The following is a 19,788-nucleotide window of genomic DNA, read 5'->3' on the forward strand; positions in this document are numbered from 1 at the left end:
CCTGACTCTAAAGCTTCCCATCTGAACCGCCAGGCTGACCCGTCCTCTGCCAGAAATGACTCTTGCTCTCTCTGTCTTACACTCTCACCCTCTCATTCTCTCTCTCTGGGTCTCTGCCTCTGTGTTTCTATATGGATGGTATCTCTTCTTCCCAGGCCATGTGTGTGTCTTTTTTATGCTTCTGCCTCCCTGTGTTTCTGTGTGTCTCCAACTCTCACATTACGTCTCTTGCTCTGTGTGAGTCTCACCCCCTTTCCCCCGGTCTCTGTGTGTCTGTCTTTCCTGTCCGTTGCTCCCTGTGACTCTTGCTCGGGGCCATGTGTTTCCCCTCCTCATCCACCCCAGCCCCCGCAGCAGACCAGACTGTACCTGTGTCTTTACCTGATCATGTTCTTTAGAAACTCAAACTTCCATGTCCACAGGGACCACCTGTTCTGTTAGCAGTTGCATCTCAAGTTCCCAGCAACACACAACATAGATGATGGATATATTCTTGTTGAAGGAGTAACTGTTGAACACACTGAAAAGAGAGAATGAAAGACTCCCAACACTGGGAAGGACAGTGGGGTCTTTCCCAGAGGCAGCTGGGAACTAGGAAGGGGAAGGGAAGAAAAACCGAGGAAAGGAAAGAGGTCTAAAGCCAAACTTTCCCAGCTTTAGTTTACAATTAGGAGATTCATCAAAACATTTTCATCATGTTCACTGGCAGGGTCCAGGAGTCTAATAGATTAACAACACGTGCAGCATAGCAGTCAAAAACTACTACCATGGAAGATGTGGGTTCAAATCCTTGTTCCCCTCATCCCTCAGCCTCTCTGAGCCCCATCTCCTTGCCAGTCACATAGGAGCAAGAACACGGCCTGGTGAGTGCAGTAAATGCTCATAAGGACACACATTCCTTCATTTGACAGACAAGGAACCAGAGAGGGAAAAGGATGTGCTGCAGGACACACAGTGAAGAACAAGGCCTCCTTCCACCCTAGGCCAATAGACGCCCCGACACTTGCGAAGGAGAGTTGCAGCCTCCAGTGACCCTGGGAGCCTGGAGCAACCTTTGAAGCTGGAGTGGCCACAGGGTGGGAATCTCAGAGAGACCAGCCCTGCCATGATGGGGGCCACCCCTCCTCTCTGTTCCACCCCGAGGGTCGTGGCCCTCAGGCCTGTAGTCGCTACCTTTCCTCAGCCCCAGAGCCCCCCGCCAGAGGCAGGTAGGCAGGCATAGGCCCTGGAGCCTCCACTGGGCTGATGGGAAACCTGGCTCGGCCTCAGGCACTAGTGGGCATCTTTGGAGCTGCAAGTAGTCTAGAGAGAAAGCCACATCAAAACTACCTAAGGACAAGAGCCAGCTGCCTCTCTACAGCTCCAAGCCCCAGTCTCCCCATGTGCAAATACACAGGCTGCATCTGACAATGTCTAAAATCCCAGTCAGGGGCCCCTTCCCATCGGCACTGACCCTGGAGCAGTAGGAGAAGCTGTCGGAGCAGAAAGGGATAGACAATGGGGAATGCAGACTCCTATGTGAAAATGCAAACAGAACAGAAGATATTTTTATTAAAGTAAAATAGCTTATTAGGGTCAAAAGACACTATTTGTAAACTATAGAAACATAAGTTGGTAGAAAAACCACCAAATATTAAATTACTCTGAAACTTCTCCTGTAAGGAGAAACCAGGCCAGCAGCATAGTGGGGGAAAGATGTGCGCCCTGAGACAAAGCCCTCACTAGCCATCAGCCCCTCACTGGGCCTCTCCAAGGCCGGGCGACGCCCAGAGCAGATTGGCCCCAGAGGGGGTCTCCAGCCTAGCTCTGGGATCTGCTTCCCTGCCCACTCTTGAGTGCCAGACATTGGTGACCTCCTAGCTGCAGAATGCACTCACAGGGTATGGCCTCTGGGATTTGAAGATGACACAACTCAGCAAGCAGCTTCAGCAGGAGGAGTGGGCCTGCACCTCCTCTCAAGGGTCTGTTAATTAACTCTGGTAATCCTGTGAATTAGGCAGAGCATCATGTGGTCATTTGCCTCCATGAGGTGTTATGGAGATTAACTGGAATTAAAGCATTCAGCACAGGGCCTGGCACACATCAAATGCAAAATGAATGCTGGCTGCTATGATTATTGAAACAACTGCAGCCTGAACCCTCTCTTCTCAGGCTAATGCTCAAATTCAATTGTGGGTCAAAAGAGTTAGTAGGTTTCATCCAGGTGTGCTCCACCTGCTCACGACACACCCTCAGATAAATGAATTCACCTTTGTGGGCCTCCTCTGTCCAGGGGCACAAATTCCTGCCCACCTATTTGGGGTCTGTGGGGCTCAGAGGCCTGACCTCATTCTTCTGAACAGTCTAACTGCTCAACAGGAGCAGAGGGTGAGTGGTGAGAGATGGGAGAACAGAGGCTAGAGCGGAGGCCAGCCCAGGAGAGGGGAGAGGAGTTGGAGGAAGGAAAGACACTGCCACCCGAGCCCTACTCACATGCCTTTCTTTGCTCTCCCATCAATTGTTCCTGAGTGCCAGGCACCAAGAGTGCAGAGTAAGTCAAGTAGGCTGTGCCCTCTTGGAGCTCAAAATTTACTTTCCCAAATATGGGGAGGAATCTGGCTAAGGGTTCCCACTCGTCTCTTGAGTCTCTCCAGCTTGAAGATAAGTCCAACACCTCTGTGCTGTCCATCTGTCACCTGGTACAGGCCAGGGCTACTGACATCCCAAAAGGGCCTGGGACTGGTTTGTTAACTAAAGAGGGAGCTAAGGTCTCTGAGCAGGAGGCTTTGAGAAGTTACAGCTGAGCCAGTCATCCACCCCCACTTCATACAAGGCTTCCCTCCCAAATAGTGATGCCCAGCTGAGCTAGACATCTTCCCCACCAACCCTGACTCTCAGTGGTTCCCAGTGATTATCTGGCAGTTATGCGCACCACCTAACACCCCCTGGAGGGACTGTCCTCTCTTGGCCTCATTGAAGAAGGTCTTTGTGGGTCTGGCACTCTGCTGGGGCGAGTGATGGAAACCAAGGAACCCAGATATTGTCCAGTAGATCTTAAAATTTTTTTAATCCGAAGACATACAGGAAAAAGTCTGTCCTTTTCATGTTTGAGACACAGCAGAGAGACTGGACTATAGAAATGAAATACTGAGAAAAGTTTGCACAGTTCAGTTTTTATTAAAATTAAAGGATGGGAAATTAGAACATGATTCCTGTTAAAATAATACATTTGAGGAAATGTTTCTTCAGCTATCGCTGTAACTGATCAAGCACGTGACAAGTGTTCTTTTACAAGGTATACAGTCCCTAACAGCCATGCAGAGAACACCAGATCGAGGATCTTACCTATGCAATATGTTGTACGGGGTGTCAGTGATCAAGTCTGACTGGCTATGACAACCACAGGGACAGAGCACCCACACAGACATACACATTCAGTGTCTTCAATTTTCTTTCAAAGAAAGTATTTTACACATAATATGCAAATTAAACAAGAAGTACAACAAGGGTCCTCTATTGCCACTGAAAATGAGTGGAGCGGAGGACGGGGGAGCAAATAATTTACAATCTCATAACCAAACATGGCACTAGGGCGATTTGATGCTGCAAATGCCACAGTCCTGTGCATTCCTGCCATAGCTGATGCTATATCCATGAATCACTGAGTCCCATGACGAAGGCTGCACAGGGGCTATGAGGCTGTAATTATCCACTACAGAAGAAATCTCTTCCATTCCCAAATGCTGGAAGTGCTGCTGGCTCTCCTGCTTGGTCAGTAGAAACACAGCACAGCTGAACATGAGGGGCTTAGGACTCTAAATAGTGCAAACGCTTAAAAAAAAAAAAATACATTCTAACCTCCTTGCTTCTCCAGGCAAACAGCCTTTAAAAACTCCAACTAACTGGAATATGAGTTTGCTCAACCTCCCAACTTGATCCAGCTAGGTGCAAATGGGGAGCATAGAGGCAATTTAAATGGCACCTGTCCCAACAATAATAATAATAATAATAAATTTTTAAAACCATGATGCAAATGGCAGATAAATACACAAAACAGAGCCTGGGGTAGAGACATAGCTCAAGAAGCAAGTTGTAAGTGTAGTGTGAGCACCTGCAAAGCATATGCTTAACACATGGGGATCATGAGGATTGACCCCTCTTTTAAAGGTTAGAGACAAGATGCTCCCAAAAAGGGCATCATCCAGCAGCAAAGGCCTCAAGCTATTGGAAGCTTCAGATGAACAAGGAGATAGAAGAGAATAAGGAATGGTCGGCTGGACCTAGGACACGATGGGAGTATGTGCTGGGGGGGCAGGCCTTTCCCTGAGGCTTCTCCATGCCACAGGGTGCCAGGCTCAGTGCCTATCAGTGGGAGCCACCATGAGACAGCCCGGCCTCACCCCCACAGAAAGCAGACTCCAAAAAAAAAAAAAAAAACACAATCAATATGGACAATACGGACATAACATCAGTCCCTAGCAATTCAAGAAACACCAGCGACTGCATTTAAATTCAGCAGACTCCCTTGAATATGGTATTAAAAAAAAAAAAAAAAAGGCTCATCTACCTGGAGCTACTGAAAAATATGTTTCTGGAGGGTGAGAAACAAAAGGAAGAGAGCTACAGGCATGAACTATGTTTGAGTGAATGATGCAAAGAACATAACATTTCATTATTATGGACAATAAAAAGCGATTCAAACATCTTGAAAAAAATATCTTATAAAAATATCTACGTTAAAATTTTAGCCTAAAAGCTATAGCTTCAATTTTATAAAAAGGCAATCTTTGAAAGGATCTGGCTCAGAAATATACAAACATTACACAACAGATATCAAAGTAAGACAGCTCAAAAAGCATCTTAGGGGATATTGCAACTGGCTTGTCGGGAAATAGAATTAAGTATTCTTATTGCATAGCAGAAAATGAGGTCACTTTTATTTGCATAATACTGCAACTTTGTAGATGGAGAGATGCCATTGGGTACTTATGAGAAATAACTTTGGAATTCAAAATCTGACTTCTACATTGTTCAAATCAGTATCCAAGTGGCGTCTCAGCTGCTTCTAACCTTGGGCCTCAATTCCATTTCACCACCGCAATCAGATGACAGATATGCCATTGGCAAAGCTGCATTCACAAGCAGCCGTGGCCACCCTAAGTGGGGAGTAAGAGGCTTCATCTACCATGTGACCAGCACAAACTAGAAAATAGCCTGTTATGTCCACTGTGGAAAGAGAATCGTACCTGGTGATGAAGAGATAGCAGGTTTTGGTGGCATCTGTGGGCAGCCAGAGCAGATTGGCTTTGGTGATGACGTACGAGTGTTCTGGTCCCTGTGAGAAAGGACACATGATGGTGGAGTGCACATGGCCTTGGCAGCACGCCCAGCAGAGGCAGTGCTTTGTAGGGAGGGAGACGTGAGGTGAAACCAATTGCAAAAATCCAAAAACAGAAAACATGACTGGCTAGCTTTCAGTGGAGGGACCCTTCCCTGGAAGACGACACATAAAAAATAGCCTCTCCAGCATGAAAGTCTAGCTTCTCAGTGGTGGGGGAGGGGCAGGGAATTCACCTATCATCTGAAATTGAGAGCTTCTGTGAATGGCACACATCAGATCCCAACCCCAGCCTCATCCCCATCACACATCCAAACAAGTCTCAAAATTTCCTCAGAGAAGGACAAAGGACATTTCTCATTCTATCAGCTTCCAACTCACAGCCAGGTAGAGTTATGAAGCCACAGTTATCCCCACTTCATAGTGAGACCAGAGCACTCAACTAAAACATGCCTTGCTTCCTTTGGAGACATTTCTTCCAGGTCCCCCAAAGCTGGATATTTCAGCCTCTTCTGAAGGCTTCTAAAAATTCTGGGTACCTTGTTGTTCTCCAAGTGTCTTGTTGAAGTAACATGTGCTTAACATCAGAAAGAGAAGTTTTGTCTTCAGGAGAGTTGCACATTTAGGGCACAATAAATATACAGTAAATACACAATGTGGCTCACTGGCTGGGAAGACTTTGGGGTTTCTAACTGCAGGGGCTGGGGGATGCCAATCTCCTGCAGCACCTGCTTGGAATTAGCCCAGTCATATCAGAAGTCCAACATCAGGATTTACAAAGTTCCTTGGCTTCCTGTAGGTGGATTCTCAAAGTAAGGAGGGTGTCCCAGACTGCAAGGTATGAGACTCTTCTCCAGACACAAGACTTCCCCTGCTTATGCCAGAAATTCCAGCATGAGCAATTTGCTAGTTTAGGAACAGCACAACTTTAAGGTTTTTTAAATACAAATTACTCCATGCACCCTCAAATGCCCGCTCCTCAAGATGCTTGAAGTTCTATCATTAATAATTTTTACCTGTGAATTAGCAAAGCTCTCACCAAGCTCCCTTTTTAAAATGCAAGCACATCTTAGGAGGCCTCAAATCCAGGGCCCACTGATATCTCCTACCTCACAGGGAAAGTAGTAGTGGGGTTCTTGGGGGTTGGGGAGAGGGTGCACACCCTGGAATAGGGGGAAAGCACAAGAAAAAGAAGACAAGGACATTAAACAGACTTGACCACTGTCACAAAGTGCCAAGGGCCAGCTCTAGTGGTATACTCCTTTGAAGCCATCCAATGCCCATATGAATCACACACGACCCCATCCAACACAGGCACAAATCTATCTTTCGGTCTGGAGGAGGGTGACCTCTTATTTATCCTCCAGACCAGAACACTTTTGAGAGTAAAATGGGGTGCTGTGAATAATTAAACCTGGATAATAAGTATAAATGGGGACTGTCCTGTCCTGGGAAAACCTAAAAGTAGGACCCTCTCTGAGACCATTATAGGCAGGAACTGAATCCTTACCACTTTGGTTTTTTGTTTTTTTCCTGTTTTTGTTTTGTTTTGTTTTGTTTTTTTCGGTGTTACCCGAAGCTTCTCTGAAGAGCTAGTTTTCCCAGCTGAAGAGACATAACGTCTCCCAGGCCTGGAATCTATGACATCAAAGACCAATGGCCTAAACCTGAAGACTGGGCAGTTCTCATCTGCTTCCTGTAGGAGAACTCAAGGAAAAACAGCGGGCTGAGAAACATAGGGAACCCATTTGTCTCTTATTCTAGCACACAGAGGACACGGTGCAGCTTTGAGAATTCTCCAGCTCTTCTGCAGACAAAGTCACAGTAGTTAAAGTACATAAGTGGGTGTGGCCAGAGAACTGCCCCTCTCACTGGTTATTTCTCGACATTCCCAGACTGTCTAACTGGACCTTCAGAAGAAAGCAGCTTTAGTAGTCTCAGGGTCCCCATGGGACAAATCCAGAAGAGAGGTCTCTGTGACTTGATTTTTAACACAGCGAAAGGATCAGTAGTAAAGAAATCCAGTAGACTGTCACACACGCTCACCCCCCAACTTAGAGAAACATAGAGAAACACCATGGTCTACACACACACACACACACGCACACACACACACACACACATACACACACACACACACTCCAGGGTCTGTATTGTCCCTGTAGAAACACCAAAACAAAGCCCAAAGGTGCTGCCTGGGGCTGTCAGGATCCCCTTTGCTCACATAGGCCAGAGCACCTCAGGGGAGCGGGGGTGGGTAACGGTGTCCACACTGAGATGAACAACACCAGTCTGCCAAGTCAGAGGAGAGCGGTTCTCACAGCAGCATAGACCCTCCCAAGCAAGTTGAATCCAGTCACCAAGGTCCTGCTGGTCAGAGTCACAGGCAGCACCTGCTCCTTCCTCCACCTCCTGGCAGTGGGAGTTTGGGTCACAAGGACTTATGAATCACGGCAACACCTAATAAGAAAGGGGGAGAAAGTTATCATCTTAGCTTCTCCAAAGTTACTCCAAGTCCCAGTGAGTTCATGAATCCAAGATATTCTGAGTCACAGCCAAGGGAAATGTGTACAATTTTTATCCTAATATTGAAGTGGACTCAGGCTGCTAGCAGCTGGCTGTTCCCCACTCCAACAGCCAAGTCCTGGCAAGACACTTGAACCTACGAGCACAGTCTCTCAAACACCACTGACTAGTGGCCTCACCCTGTGTCAGCACATGGACTCACTGTGGTGACTCCTGTCCCCAGCCCTAGCACCCAGCCCAACAATGCTCAGCGTCCAGGGGCAGTTATGCAGTTCTAAATTTGCATCACTGTAAGAGAAGCAATGGGTGATTCATCTCTACTTTTAGAAGACACTGGAATGAAGCGGAAAGCACAGCAGGCTGCCTTCATGGGAGCAAGAAAGACTGAATTCCATTCTTAGCTCTGCCACCAGTCAACCTGCACTATGGCCTTTGGCAAGTTCTTTGACCTCTTTAGGCTCAGTTCCCACACGAATGTCATCTAAGAGACCCTGCCAGTGTGACAATCTCGACTTTGGTAAGTGCTCCAGACATGTATGCTGTGTTACTGTTTTAGTCTGAGTGAACCATGCTCAGCACCTAACTATAAATCCAGGCATGACCCAAAATCTCACTGTAAGGGACTGAGGCTACATGGCAGATATTACAGGTTGATTCTGTCAATACCCTTCCTACTTGCTATCCTCGACTACAGCCACCAGCAAGTTGCAAGCTCAGGTTCCCAGACTGCCTGGCAGCTAGATGTGCCATGTGACCCAGTGCTGGCCAACAAGACTGTAAAGGCAAGTGTGCCAGTGTTGCAACACTAGCTTTGTTCTTGTTGTGACTGGAATGCTCATGCAAGGCCAAGGGGAGGCAGCAGCCCTTGATAAAGCTGGCAGAATAGAAAAGAGAAGAGAAACCTGGTTCTTCAATGTCAGTCTGAGCCCCCAGGCCAACCTTGGATTTCTTTCTACTTGAGACAAATACACTCACTTCCTTATTTAGGAAAGTATCTGTCAGGGTTTCTGGTGCCTGTTGCTAAATGAAATCCTAACTTACAGGTGTCTACAGGCAGGATAGTTACTGGAGTCTTATTTTAACATAGTCCCACAACTATGAAATGTTCTGGTTGAAGATGAGATTGAGAGAACATGGCTAAAATCAAGCCAGGATACCCCACTGGAGATATTCTGCTAGAATTCCTGTTTATTCCTGCCTAAAGGTGCAGACATAGAAGCTTCGAGGCAAGCAGAACCTGAGTCCAGGTGCCTGGTCTTGACAGCTTCTGTTTTTTTTTTTTTTTTGGAGACGGAGTCTCGCTCTGTCACCCAGGCTGGAGTGCAGCGGCGCGATCTCGGCTCACTGCAAGCTCCGCCTCCCGGGTTCACACCATTCTCCTGCCTCAGCCTCTCCGAGTAGCTGGGACTACAGGCGCCCGCCACCACGCCTGGCTAATTTTTTGTATTTTTAGTAGAGACGGGGTTTCATCATGGTCTCGATCTCCTGACCTCGTGATCCGCCCGCCTCGGCCTCCCAAAGTGCTGGGATTACAAGCGTGAGCCACCGTGCCCGGCTCGACACCTTCTTACTTGAATCTCAGACATCTCTTTCAGAAGGTAGCTTTTTTTTTTTTTTCGAAAGCAGGCTCCTGTGTTGCTTTTTCATATAACCTTTGTCTTAATAATAAAAGTAATATATTCTCATTATGGGAAATCTGGAAAATGCACAACACAAAGAAAAAAGCTTTAATCCCTTCACACAAAGAAAACCACTGTCTTTTTGGAATACTTTCTAGCATCTAATAATAATCACAATCATTTACTGCATGGTGTCTAATGCCAGGCAGGCATTGTGCTTAGCTCTTCACAAGTATTACTGCATTTCATTCTCACAGCACCCTAAAGGCTTAGTCTAATTTTATTCCCATTTTACAAATAAGACAACAGGGGTTCAGTATGATAGAATACCTGGCCCAGAGACCCAGGGCTAGTGGCAGAGCTGGGATTCAAATTCATATCTGACTCTAATATGCATCTGTAGAAGAAGCAGCAGCTATTCAACCCCCACTCCCGCTACCACCAATACAGGACTACATGCGTGAGTTCACAAGGTTCATACAACTCTGCATCCTTTTTTAACCTAACAGGCTATTACAAATGTTTTCTCATAACATTAAAAATCCATACACTATATAAATATCCCATAGATGATTAACTATTTCCCTCATGTCAGACATTAAGTAATTCTCAGGTTTTTACTATTATGAGTAAGGCCCCGATAAATTTGTCCATAAATCTTTGCATTTTGGAGCATTTCCTTAGACTTTAAGATAATAGACTCAGTAAGTGGGTTTGAACATAAAACTGCAGGTTTGCTTGTCTCCTTCCTACCTACTTCTGGAAAGGGCAGACAATGAAGAAAGGGACGTGAAATATTCAACATATATATGAAATTCTAACCACCCACATTTAACTCTTCCCCTCTCATTAAGGCACACACGGAGTCAAGGGAAGATTCCTCACTTGTCTCACTCATCCCAGAACAGAATTACTCCAGGACCAAACTTCTTCTAAAATGTTTTATACTTAGCCAAGAAAAGCATTACAAGGTGAAAAAAACTCTAAAGGAAGAAAAAAGTTAAAAGTCCATTGCAACAGAAGTCTTACGTTGAAAGAATGTGCTGCAAACTCCTTCAAATCTGCACAGCACAATCTTCCTCTGCAGTCAAACAAGGTGGAATGACTGACCTTTATAATGCAAAATGGGAATCGGAAAAATATTCCTGGAGTCGTGGTATGGATTAAAAGAGATAATGACTATAAAATACTTTGGATAATGCCTGGTATGTTCTGTGCGTGCTGGATCAATAATGTTATCTCTATTCCAGGTTCTGGAAAACCAGATACAAGGAAATGAACTACACCATGGATATATATTTGCTCATTTCCCCATGGACCCAACCTTAGTAGTACCAACTCTGATGCCACCCCTGCCCCTGCCACTCACCAAGCCCCTCACACACACTCCCCAAGAAGCTTCCACACCCAGCTGGTGCCTTACTCTAAGGCTTACCCTGAGCTGGAGTAGCACAAAGGGCATGGACTTAGCACTCTGGGTTTGAACTCTGACTTTGCCATTTATTAGCTGTGTGGCCTTCAGCAAGTTACTTAAACTCTCCAAACCTCAGTTTCATCATCCATAAAATAGACAGATACGGTCCCATTCAGCCCAAGAGTTGTTGAAAAGATGAGAAGAAATGCACACTTTGTTCCTAACACACTGCCCCATGGCACGGGGCCAGCCACCCAGTGAAAGGACAGCTATTCGTGTGATTGTGATCCACCCTCAAGGTTTAATTGAGCCTATCTCCTCCAGGAATGGTTCCCTGGCTTTGCCAGTTCTCACCAGTCTTTCATGTGCTAAAGCCTGTCTAGCATATGTCATTTAGAACTTGTATATACATCATCTTGTCTTCCAAGTTGTCCAATTCAACCCTGGACAACAACAATTGCATCTTATGCCATCTAGGAGCCTGGCACAAAGTAAACCAGGAATGGCAATGAAATTCTAAAATCTTCTTGTGACAACTCAGTTCAGTTGGAAGTGGCTCAATGGAACAAATGTTATAAATTCTGAGGCTATCTTCAGGTTCACAGGGTCCGGGCAGGGGCAGGGGGTAATAAGTGCTAATTATCAATATCTGTCATGAGCGCAGAATGAAGGAGTGGTGGCCATGTAACAATTACCTGTCATCCCTGGAGGAGGCACTCAGGCCCAAGTTAAGCAAGCTCACATCCCCTTATCCCACTGGCCCACCCAACCCTCATTCCCCCAGTGTGTTGGAGGCCTCTCGGATGGGCATGGAGATGGCACACACTGACCTGCATAGCTCCGCCCCGTGCTCATGTTGGTTGGAAGCAGCGTCCATTTGTCAGTGATGGGATTGTAGTACTCCACCGAAGCCAAGTTGCAGGATCCATCATCCCCTCCAACCACATACAGGAGCCCATTTACTGCACAGACCCCTGTGAGTCAAACAAAAGCCATGGGAGACATCACAGCAGGTGCACTAAGAGATCAGAATTGATCAAGAGACTGGGAGGCTCTTTTCCTCCCTTCATGGTAATACAACAGAGAGTTGGCTCCACAGGTTTGAGTTTGCTAAGTGAAAGAAAATATTGACAACAGCCACTGGGCTCCAAGGATCCTTCTTCCTAACAAGATCATTTCTCTGACCAGGGAGTTTTGCTTACTTATAACGTGTATGCCCCCCGCCACACACATGCCTACACTATAAGTATGTAGAGCATATGGGCACAGACCCCTCTTTACTGGAAAGGTGTATACAGACCTCCTGTGCCAGGCCTGAGCTAGGGAATAAGACAATTCAGGGGACTTTGTGCATGCTACTACTTCTCTGCTGCTAAGTTTTTCCCTGATAAGCCCTATGTTATATCCATACTGTGTGATGCTGATGGTTATGTCTGTAATCCCTTTACATGACTGGGTCTACATTCACACACAACTCCCAGGGATGAGGAACAGCTCCCACCCTGATCTCAGAGGGAGATGGATTTTGGGCAAGGTCTCATGCAGCAGGGTCTAAGGCATAGGAAAATGTAATTAATTATTGCTCATTAAGACTTTCAAAGGCCATAGTCCAATATGTTGTGTATTTTTTCAAAATTAGATTAAGGGATTGGTGATACTCCAAAAAGTAGTAATTATCAGTGTTGCTGAAGGTATTCTCAAATACTGGTGAGACGATAAAATGGACATCTTCCTGGATAGCTTCTAAAATACCCACTGCAATCTAGCCTGAGAGAGCGAGACCCTGTCTCAAAAAAAAAAAAAAAAAAAAAAAATCCACTTCTGGCCTTTTATTCTAAAGAAATAATTTTAAATGTGTGCAGTGATTTAGCTATAAAGACCATTTATAATAACTAAAGTATTACTTATAGTATAGAAAAGATGGAAATAACCTGTGTCCAATAGTAGATTGGTTGTTTAAATTATGATATAGTCATTTAAAATAATATCATATAAATAAGTTTAGTGCTGTAATAAGATGTTCATGAGAGATTGTAAAGTGAGTTTTTTTAAAAAACAGGTTATAAAATAGTGTTATAGTGTAATTCCATTTTTGTTATTAAAAAATAGAAATATCTATGTATGAATTTTATACAAACACGCATTTACATCTAAACTGAATTCCAAGGTTCTAGATAGACTAGCTGCCTTAAGGGTCCTGTAATTCTTTGCTCATGTGGCTTAAAGCCAAATGAGAACTTCTATCACAGCAGGCTTAGGCAATGAGTAAATTAGTAAATATCCCCCCACCCCTCCGTTTACACTTCCAAGTCAGCCACGAAGGGGCTTAGCAAACAGGTAATATGAGAATAATGAAAATGGATCTGCCTGAAAGTCACCTGTGTGTCTTTCCAGCCTGGGAAGTTGAGCTAAGCCAACACTTTCCTAAAGCAAAGAGGCATAAAGGTATACTGACACAGTACACGACCCACAAGGCAAAGCTCAAAAAGGAAATAGCTTAAAAGCGGCCTCATGCTCCAAGAAATATAAACCTAAATACTCTACAGTAAATCTTTCCTACAGGAAGGCATAGGAGACAAGAAGGAAAGCAGAGACAGGAATACAAAGAAAGCAATAAGGACAGGAGAACTCATCAAGGGTCCAACTGTCCCTGCAAGGAAGGAGACTGGTTTCAAGTAGGAAGTGAGAGGTTCTCCTAGCCAGGCACTGGCAAAGAAAAGATAGAACCAAGTGCCATTGTCTGGCCCTTGTCCACAGAGCCCTGTGCTTAGCTACCTACTAAAGCTGTTGGGCAGGGGGCATTGATGGCAACCAGAGGACTTTTCCAGGTCTGTGCTCATCTGTGTGCGGTAAAAGTCATTACCCTTCACTGGGGGGAAAAGGGATCCTCTGCATCTAGGTTGCAGGATCTGCAGCTAGCTTTTGGGGTCTCAATTTCTCCCCTCCTCTAACCGAGAGGCCACCTGGCAAACGAACACTCCCCGTTCAGGATATACGCTCAGCTCCAGACCTTGGGAAATCTCCCTGCTGTTTAGAGCCAGTGTCTTCAGGGAGAAAAGGCACACAACCCCCAAAGGGGAGATGGAGACAGCAGTCATTACCTGCGTTGCGCCGGCACATGTTCATGTCTGCCACTTGCTTCCAGGTATTTGTTCCAGGATCGTAAACCTCAACGCTCTTCCTCACCAAAGGCCCATCATGCCCACCTGTGGCGTACAGCTGTCCGCTAAGCACTCCAACCCCTGAAAGGCAGAGCACAGTGTCCTAGCCTCATGCTGGCTACAGTAACCAGAAATCAGGAGGCCTGGCATCCGGTCCTGGATAGCCCTGACCAGCGAGGGGACTTGGGGAGTGCCATTTTGTCTCCCTGGACCTCAGTGTCCTCATCTGTAAAACAAATATAATGACACCCTACTTGCCTCCTCGTAAGACTAGCAACCTCAAAACTTTGAAATATAATGCAAATGTGACCCAAATTCTGTTTTTAAAAAACATAAATATATATATATATACACATACGTACATACATACATACATACATACAGGGGAGGATGTTCATAAGCAAAGAAAAAAAGACAAAAAATACTGAAAGAAATCCATTAAAATATTAAGAATAATTATTTCTGAGTGGTAAATTACATTCATTTTCCTTTTTTGCCTATCTATATTGCCTAGTTTTCCTACAGTGCTGTATTACTTACTCATCCTTATATTAGTTGAGTAAAAAGTTAAAAATTGAAACTAGCCACACAGCAAAAGTGCTGAAATTATTATTAGGGAGGCCTCCCTGCTGGTCGTGTAAGCAGAAACTGACCTTTCTGCCCACTTCTCTCCTGCTGTACTGTAGAAGGCATTATTAGATCACTCACCGTGTTGATCAGCCTGAGCTGAGTGCTAAAATTGCTTCGTTTACAATTTTTAGTATAATCTTTTAAAATCCTTTTATACAACAAGAAGATGAAAGCCATAAAGAAGGAAGACAGCACAGTATCTAGAAAGTGCAACTGACCTGGTAGCTAGGACACCTGTGTTCTGGACCTGTCTCTCTGACTTGCTCACTGGGTGACCCTTCCCCTTTCTGGGCCTCAGTTTCCCTATTTGTAAAGGGAAAGAGTTGGCCGGGCACGGTGTAATCCCAGCACTTTGGGAGGCCGCGGCAGGCGGATCACGAGGTCAGGAGATCGAGACCACAGTGAAACCCCGTCCCTACTAAAAATACAAAAAAAATTAGCCGGGCGTGGTGGTGGGCGCCTGTAGTCCCAGCTACTCAGAGAGGCTGAGGCAGGAGAATGGCGTGAACCCGGGAGGCGGAGCTTGCAGTGAGCCGAGATCGCGCCATTGCACTCCAGCCTGGGTGACAGAGCGAGACTCCGTCTCAAAAAAAAAAAAAAAAAAGGGAAAGAGTTGTACTAGATCAGTAGTTCCCATGGACCACAGACTTCTCCACTCCATGGGCAGGCTGCATCTCAATCGACTGGGAAGCTTTTTGAAAGACAGATTCCACACTGGTCAGGAGTCAGAAAAATTTCCTCAGGTGACTGGGATGTGCAGCCAGGTTTCAGACCCAAGAACCAGACTTGTAGACTATAAGTCCATATGGGTGAGGACTGTTTTCACCTTGTCCTCGTATGCTTCCCTGTGCTCCACAGCAGTAGGTTCTCAAGAGATATTGCTTGAATGACAAAAATATAAATTAATAAAATCCCTCCCAGCAATTATGAGGGTATGCTGTAGCTCCTAGCAGTTGCTCTAAACTAACAGCAGATGGTGCTATCGTATCAACAATGGCTCTCTCTAACTGACAGGTTTAATAAAATTAGTTGAGTTCCAAAGCTGCCTCACCTTCCTTTCCTCCATGCTCAGCAGGAACATGCATTCCCTGAGAGATGGCCTCTTTTTCGCCTAACCATCTGGTGGCATTGCCCACACCCTGCTGAGGAAGCGAGCTGCCTTCCAGGCACTCAGGCAACTCTGCTTCTGCCCTAGTGCAGCCTCATCCATAAACATTCATGCAGCGGTTTCCTGGACCTAGAGCCACAGGGGCTCCTGGCACCTCAAAGGGCCTCAGGCAGCCGAAGGCCACGGCCTTTGGTCTCTGGGTCTTCAGCCAACAACACCCACCTCGACAAGTATGTGGGTTCCCAACTCCAGAGGTGAGACTTGCCCAAATCTTACGAAAGTGAAGCCCTGAAGAAAGGCTGACCTGGGAGCCTGAGGCCAGGGCTCTGACAGTAACCTCAGGAAAAAGGCTTGGTTTTGATTTCCTAAATCAAGGTCAGTGTGCCTCCCAGGGACACTGGACTCCCAGGCAACAGAGGTGTCACCCTCCAGGTCCTCCAGTGTAGGTAAGAGACAGGAGTAGGGCCAGGTGATGTCCACCCAGCAATAACCATTTCAGCAGCTTGGCAGAGACAAAGCAGCTTGGCAGAGACAAAGCAGCTGTAATCTCCAAAGGCGGCTCCCTCCACAGAGACAAGCCTGAGCTTCCTAAGGCAGGTCTGTCTTCACAGCTTCACACCCGGCTGCCCCCCCAGGCTTTCGGCCCTAGGAGCAGTCACGCATCTCAGGGTGTGCTGCCCCAGGCATGCTGAGCTCTCACCCCTTAAGTCACAACAGAGGATTTCTAGGGAGTACGAAGACTCTACCAAAACTTTAGAAACCAAAATTTCCGAAAGAGGTTTATGACGGGAGAAGAAACATGGGATTTGTGGATTGACTTGGTTCTTAGGGAACATCTACTACAACCCTACAACCCACTCATTTCACATATAAGGAATTAGAGGCCAGAATAAGGGAAGGGATTTGCCCAATGAAGGTCATATGGCAAATGACATAGGACCCAGCACCAAGTCCCGGGCCTCCTGACTTCCAGGCAATGGCTCCACATTCAGGAAGGGCCAACCTGTCAGAATCAGCAGAGACAAAAATTCCCTAAAAATAGCACTCCAAACACAAAAACTTCTTAAATGGAATCATGCAGATTTTATTTTTGAAACCAGTGAGCACACAAAGGCTCTTTAAAAATATTAAAATCGCATACTTTTTAAAGAATGTTGAGGAAGTGGTCATATGTTTGGTACTATAAAATGAGATCACAACTCAATCTCCAAAAGTACAAAAAAAAAAAAAAGAGAGAGAGAGAGAGAAAGGAATAACATTGCAGGAATGTGGCTTCCCTTCTCAGAAGTCACACAGCCTTCCCGCCAGGATCAGATTGGTAATCAGTCACCACTGACCACAGGAACCAGCAGTAAAGAGCCAGTGGACTGATGCCTCTGTCTGCCCTCAGACCCTTCCCTTTGGGCCTCTGAGACAATGGATGGGAAGACAAAGCAGGGGAGAAGGGGCTGTTGCTCCGCTTCCTAAAAAATCCCAAAGGATCATAGAGCTTCTGGTTTTCTGACAAGAAGTAGAAGTGGAAAACCTTTTGAAAAGTCATTTTCTTCGCATGTTGGGGAATAGGTTGAAGTTAGGAAAAGTGGGAGTGGGGGACATAAGTTATCTCCAGACATGAACACTAATAGCTTGGCTTTCAATCCCAGACAGGCAAGCTCAGCTTTGTCAACTGAAGACTTGTCCTACTACTTCAGAGTTATAGGACTGATAATTTAGGGATTTGAAAAGCTAACTCTGGAGTCAGCATTACTAATTATATGACCTTGGGCAAATTACTCAACCACTGGCAGACTTTCTTTCTAAATCTGATAAGTGGAATTCATATTGTATCCACCTTGTAGGGCTGCAGTGAGGATTAAATGGATTGAGGCATAAAAAGTACTTGTTAGGACAGTGACTGGCACATAGTAAGCCTTCATTTTTAAAAGATATAAACACCTTCATAGAAACATAAGGGATGATGAGGAGGAGCGTATTATCTCACCCATTCTCTAGTGATCCCCCAGGAAAGGTTAACTTATAAAGTACTGTGTCTAGCTGCAAAGGTGCTAGTAGGATTATATACAGCAAAACGAAAGAAGGAGGAGGTAAAATAAAATGTTAAGTTGTTGAACCAATACCCACTCGTGACTGATTAAAGAAATCACAGATTACACAAACAACTGGAAAAACATCCCACACTCATGGATTGGAAGAATCAATATCATTAAAATGGCCATATTCCCTGAAGGAATCTACAGATTCAACACAATTCCTATCAAACTATCAACATCATTCTTCATAGAATTAGAAAAAACAATCCTAAAGTTCATGCAGAACCAAAAAAGAGCCTGAATAGCCAAAGCCAATCTTAACCAAAAAGAACAAAGCCAGAAGTATCACATTACTTGACTTCAAATTATATTACAAGGCTATAGTAACTAAAACAGCATGGTGCTGGTACCAAAAATAGACACAGAGATCAATGGAACAGAATAGAGAACCCAGAAACAAAGCCACATACCTATAACAAGCTGATCTTCAAAAAAGTTGACAAAAATAAAACAATGGGGAAAAGACTCTCTATTCAATAAATGGTGCTGTATGTGGCTAGCCACATACAGAAGAATGAAACTAGACCTCTATCTCTTACCATATACAAAAATTAACTGAAGATGGATTAAAGACTTAAATATAAGACCTGAAACTATAAAAGTCCTAGAAGAAAACCTAGGAAAAACTCCTCTGGGCATTGGCCTAGGCAAAGAATTCATGACTAAGATGCCAAACGGAAAGTGCAACAAAAAGAAAAATAGACAAATGGGACTTAATTAAACAACAAAAAAAAGCTTCTGCACAACATAAGAAACAATCAACAGAGTAAACAGTCAACCTACAGAATGGAAGAAAATATTTGCAAATTATGCCCCCCAACAAAGGACTAATGTCCAGAATATACAAGGAACTCCAACAACTCAACGAGGAAAAAACAACCCCATTAAAAAGCAGGCAAAGAATATACATACAGACATTTCTCAAAATAAGGCATGCCAGTGGCCAATAATCATATGAAAAAATGCTTAACATCATAATCATCGGAAAAATGAAGATTAAAACCACAATGAGATATCATCTTACACTTGTCAGATGGCTATTATTAAAAAGTCAAAAAAGGCCGGGTGCAGTGGCTCACGCCTGCAATCCCAGCACTTTGGGAGGCCGAGGCAGGTGGATCATGAGGTCAGGAGACTAAGACCATCCTGGCTAACATGGTGAAACCCCATCTCTACTACAAATACAAAAATTAGCCGGGCATGGTGGTGGGTGCCTATAGTCCCAGCTACTCGGGAGGCTGAGGCAGGAGAATGGTGTGAACCCGGGAGGCAGAGCTTGCAGTGAGCTGAGCTGAGATGGTGCCACTGCACTCTAGCCTGGGCAACAAAGCAAGACTCCATCTCAAAAAAAAAAAAAAAAAAAAAAGACTTTAGCATGGTTGCAGAGAAAAGGGTATGCTTATACACTGTTGTGGAAATATAAATTAATACAATCACTATGGAAAAACAGTATGGGGATTTCTCGAAGAACTCAAAATATAACTACCATTTGACCCAGCAATCCCACTACTGGGTACCTATGCAAAGGAAAAGAAATCATTATATTAAAAAGACATGTACAGTTGTTATGTTTAAAGCAGCACTACTGACTACAGCAAAGTCATATAATCAATCTAAGTATCCATCAATGGCTGATCAAAGAAAATATAGTATGTATACACCACAGAATCTTATATAGCCAAAAAAAGAGTGAAATCATGTCCTTTGCAGCAACATGGATGGAGCTGGAGGCCATAATCCTGAGATAACCCAGAAACAGAAAATCAAATACTGCATGTTATAACTTATATGTACAGGCTAAATAACGGGTATACATGGACATAAAGATGAGAACAATAGACACTGGGGATTCCAAAAGGGATAAGGCTGGGAGGAGGGTGAAGGTTGAAAAGTTACCCATTGGGTACAATGGTCACTATTTGG

General features: G+C 44.9%; 1 protein-coding gene across 8 annotated transcripts in view; it reads right to left on the reverse strand.

Annotated features, from left to right (window-relative positions):
- Positions 1–331: 331 nt before the first annotated feature.
- KLHL3 (kelch like family member 3) overlaps positions 332–19,788 on the reverse strand; it is a 275,618-nt gene continuing 256,161 nt past the window's right edge. For 7 of the 8 annotated variants that reach the window (XM_058441229.1, XM_058441228.1, XM_032157977.2 and 4 more), the window contains 3 exons: positions 13,978–14,118; positions 11,707–11,850; positions 4,273–7,777 (listed from right to left, as the gene is read on the reverse strand). In XM_058441229.1, the coding sequence (XP_058297212.1) occupies positions 7,749–7,777; positions 11,707–11,850; positions 13,978–14,118 (314 nt within the window). In that variant the 3' untranslated portion in view covers positions 4,273–7,748. Of the gene's footprint in view, positions 521–4,272; positions 7,778–11,706; positions 11,851–13,977; positions 14,119–19,788 lie in introns of those variants that run through there. The other variant, XR_009214256.1, reaches the window with a different exon arrangement.

Source organism: Hylobates moloch, unplaced genomic scaffold, assembly GCF_009828535.3.
Source record: "Hylobates moloch isolate HMO894 unplaced genomic scaffold, HMol_V3 SCAFFOLD_6, whole genome shotgun sequence".
Taxonomy (NCBI): Eukaryota; Metazoa; Chordata; class Mammalia; order Primates; family Hylobatidae; genus Hylobates; species Hylobates moloch.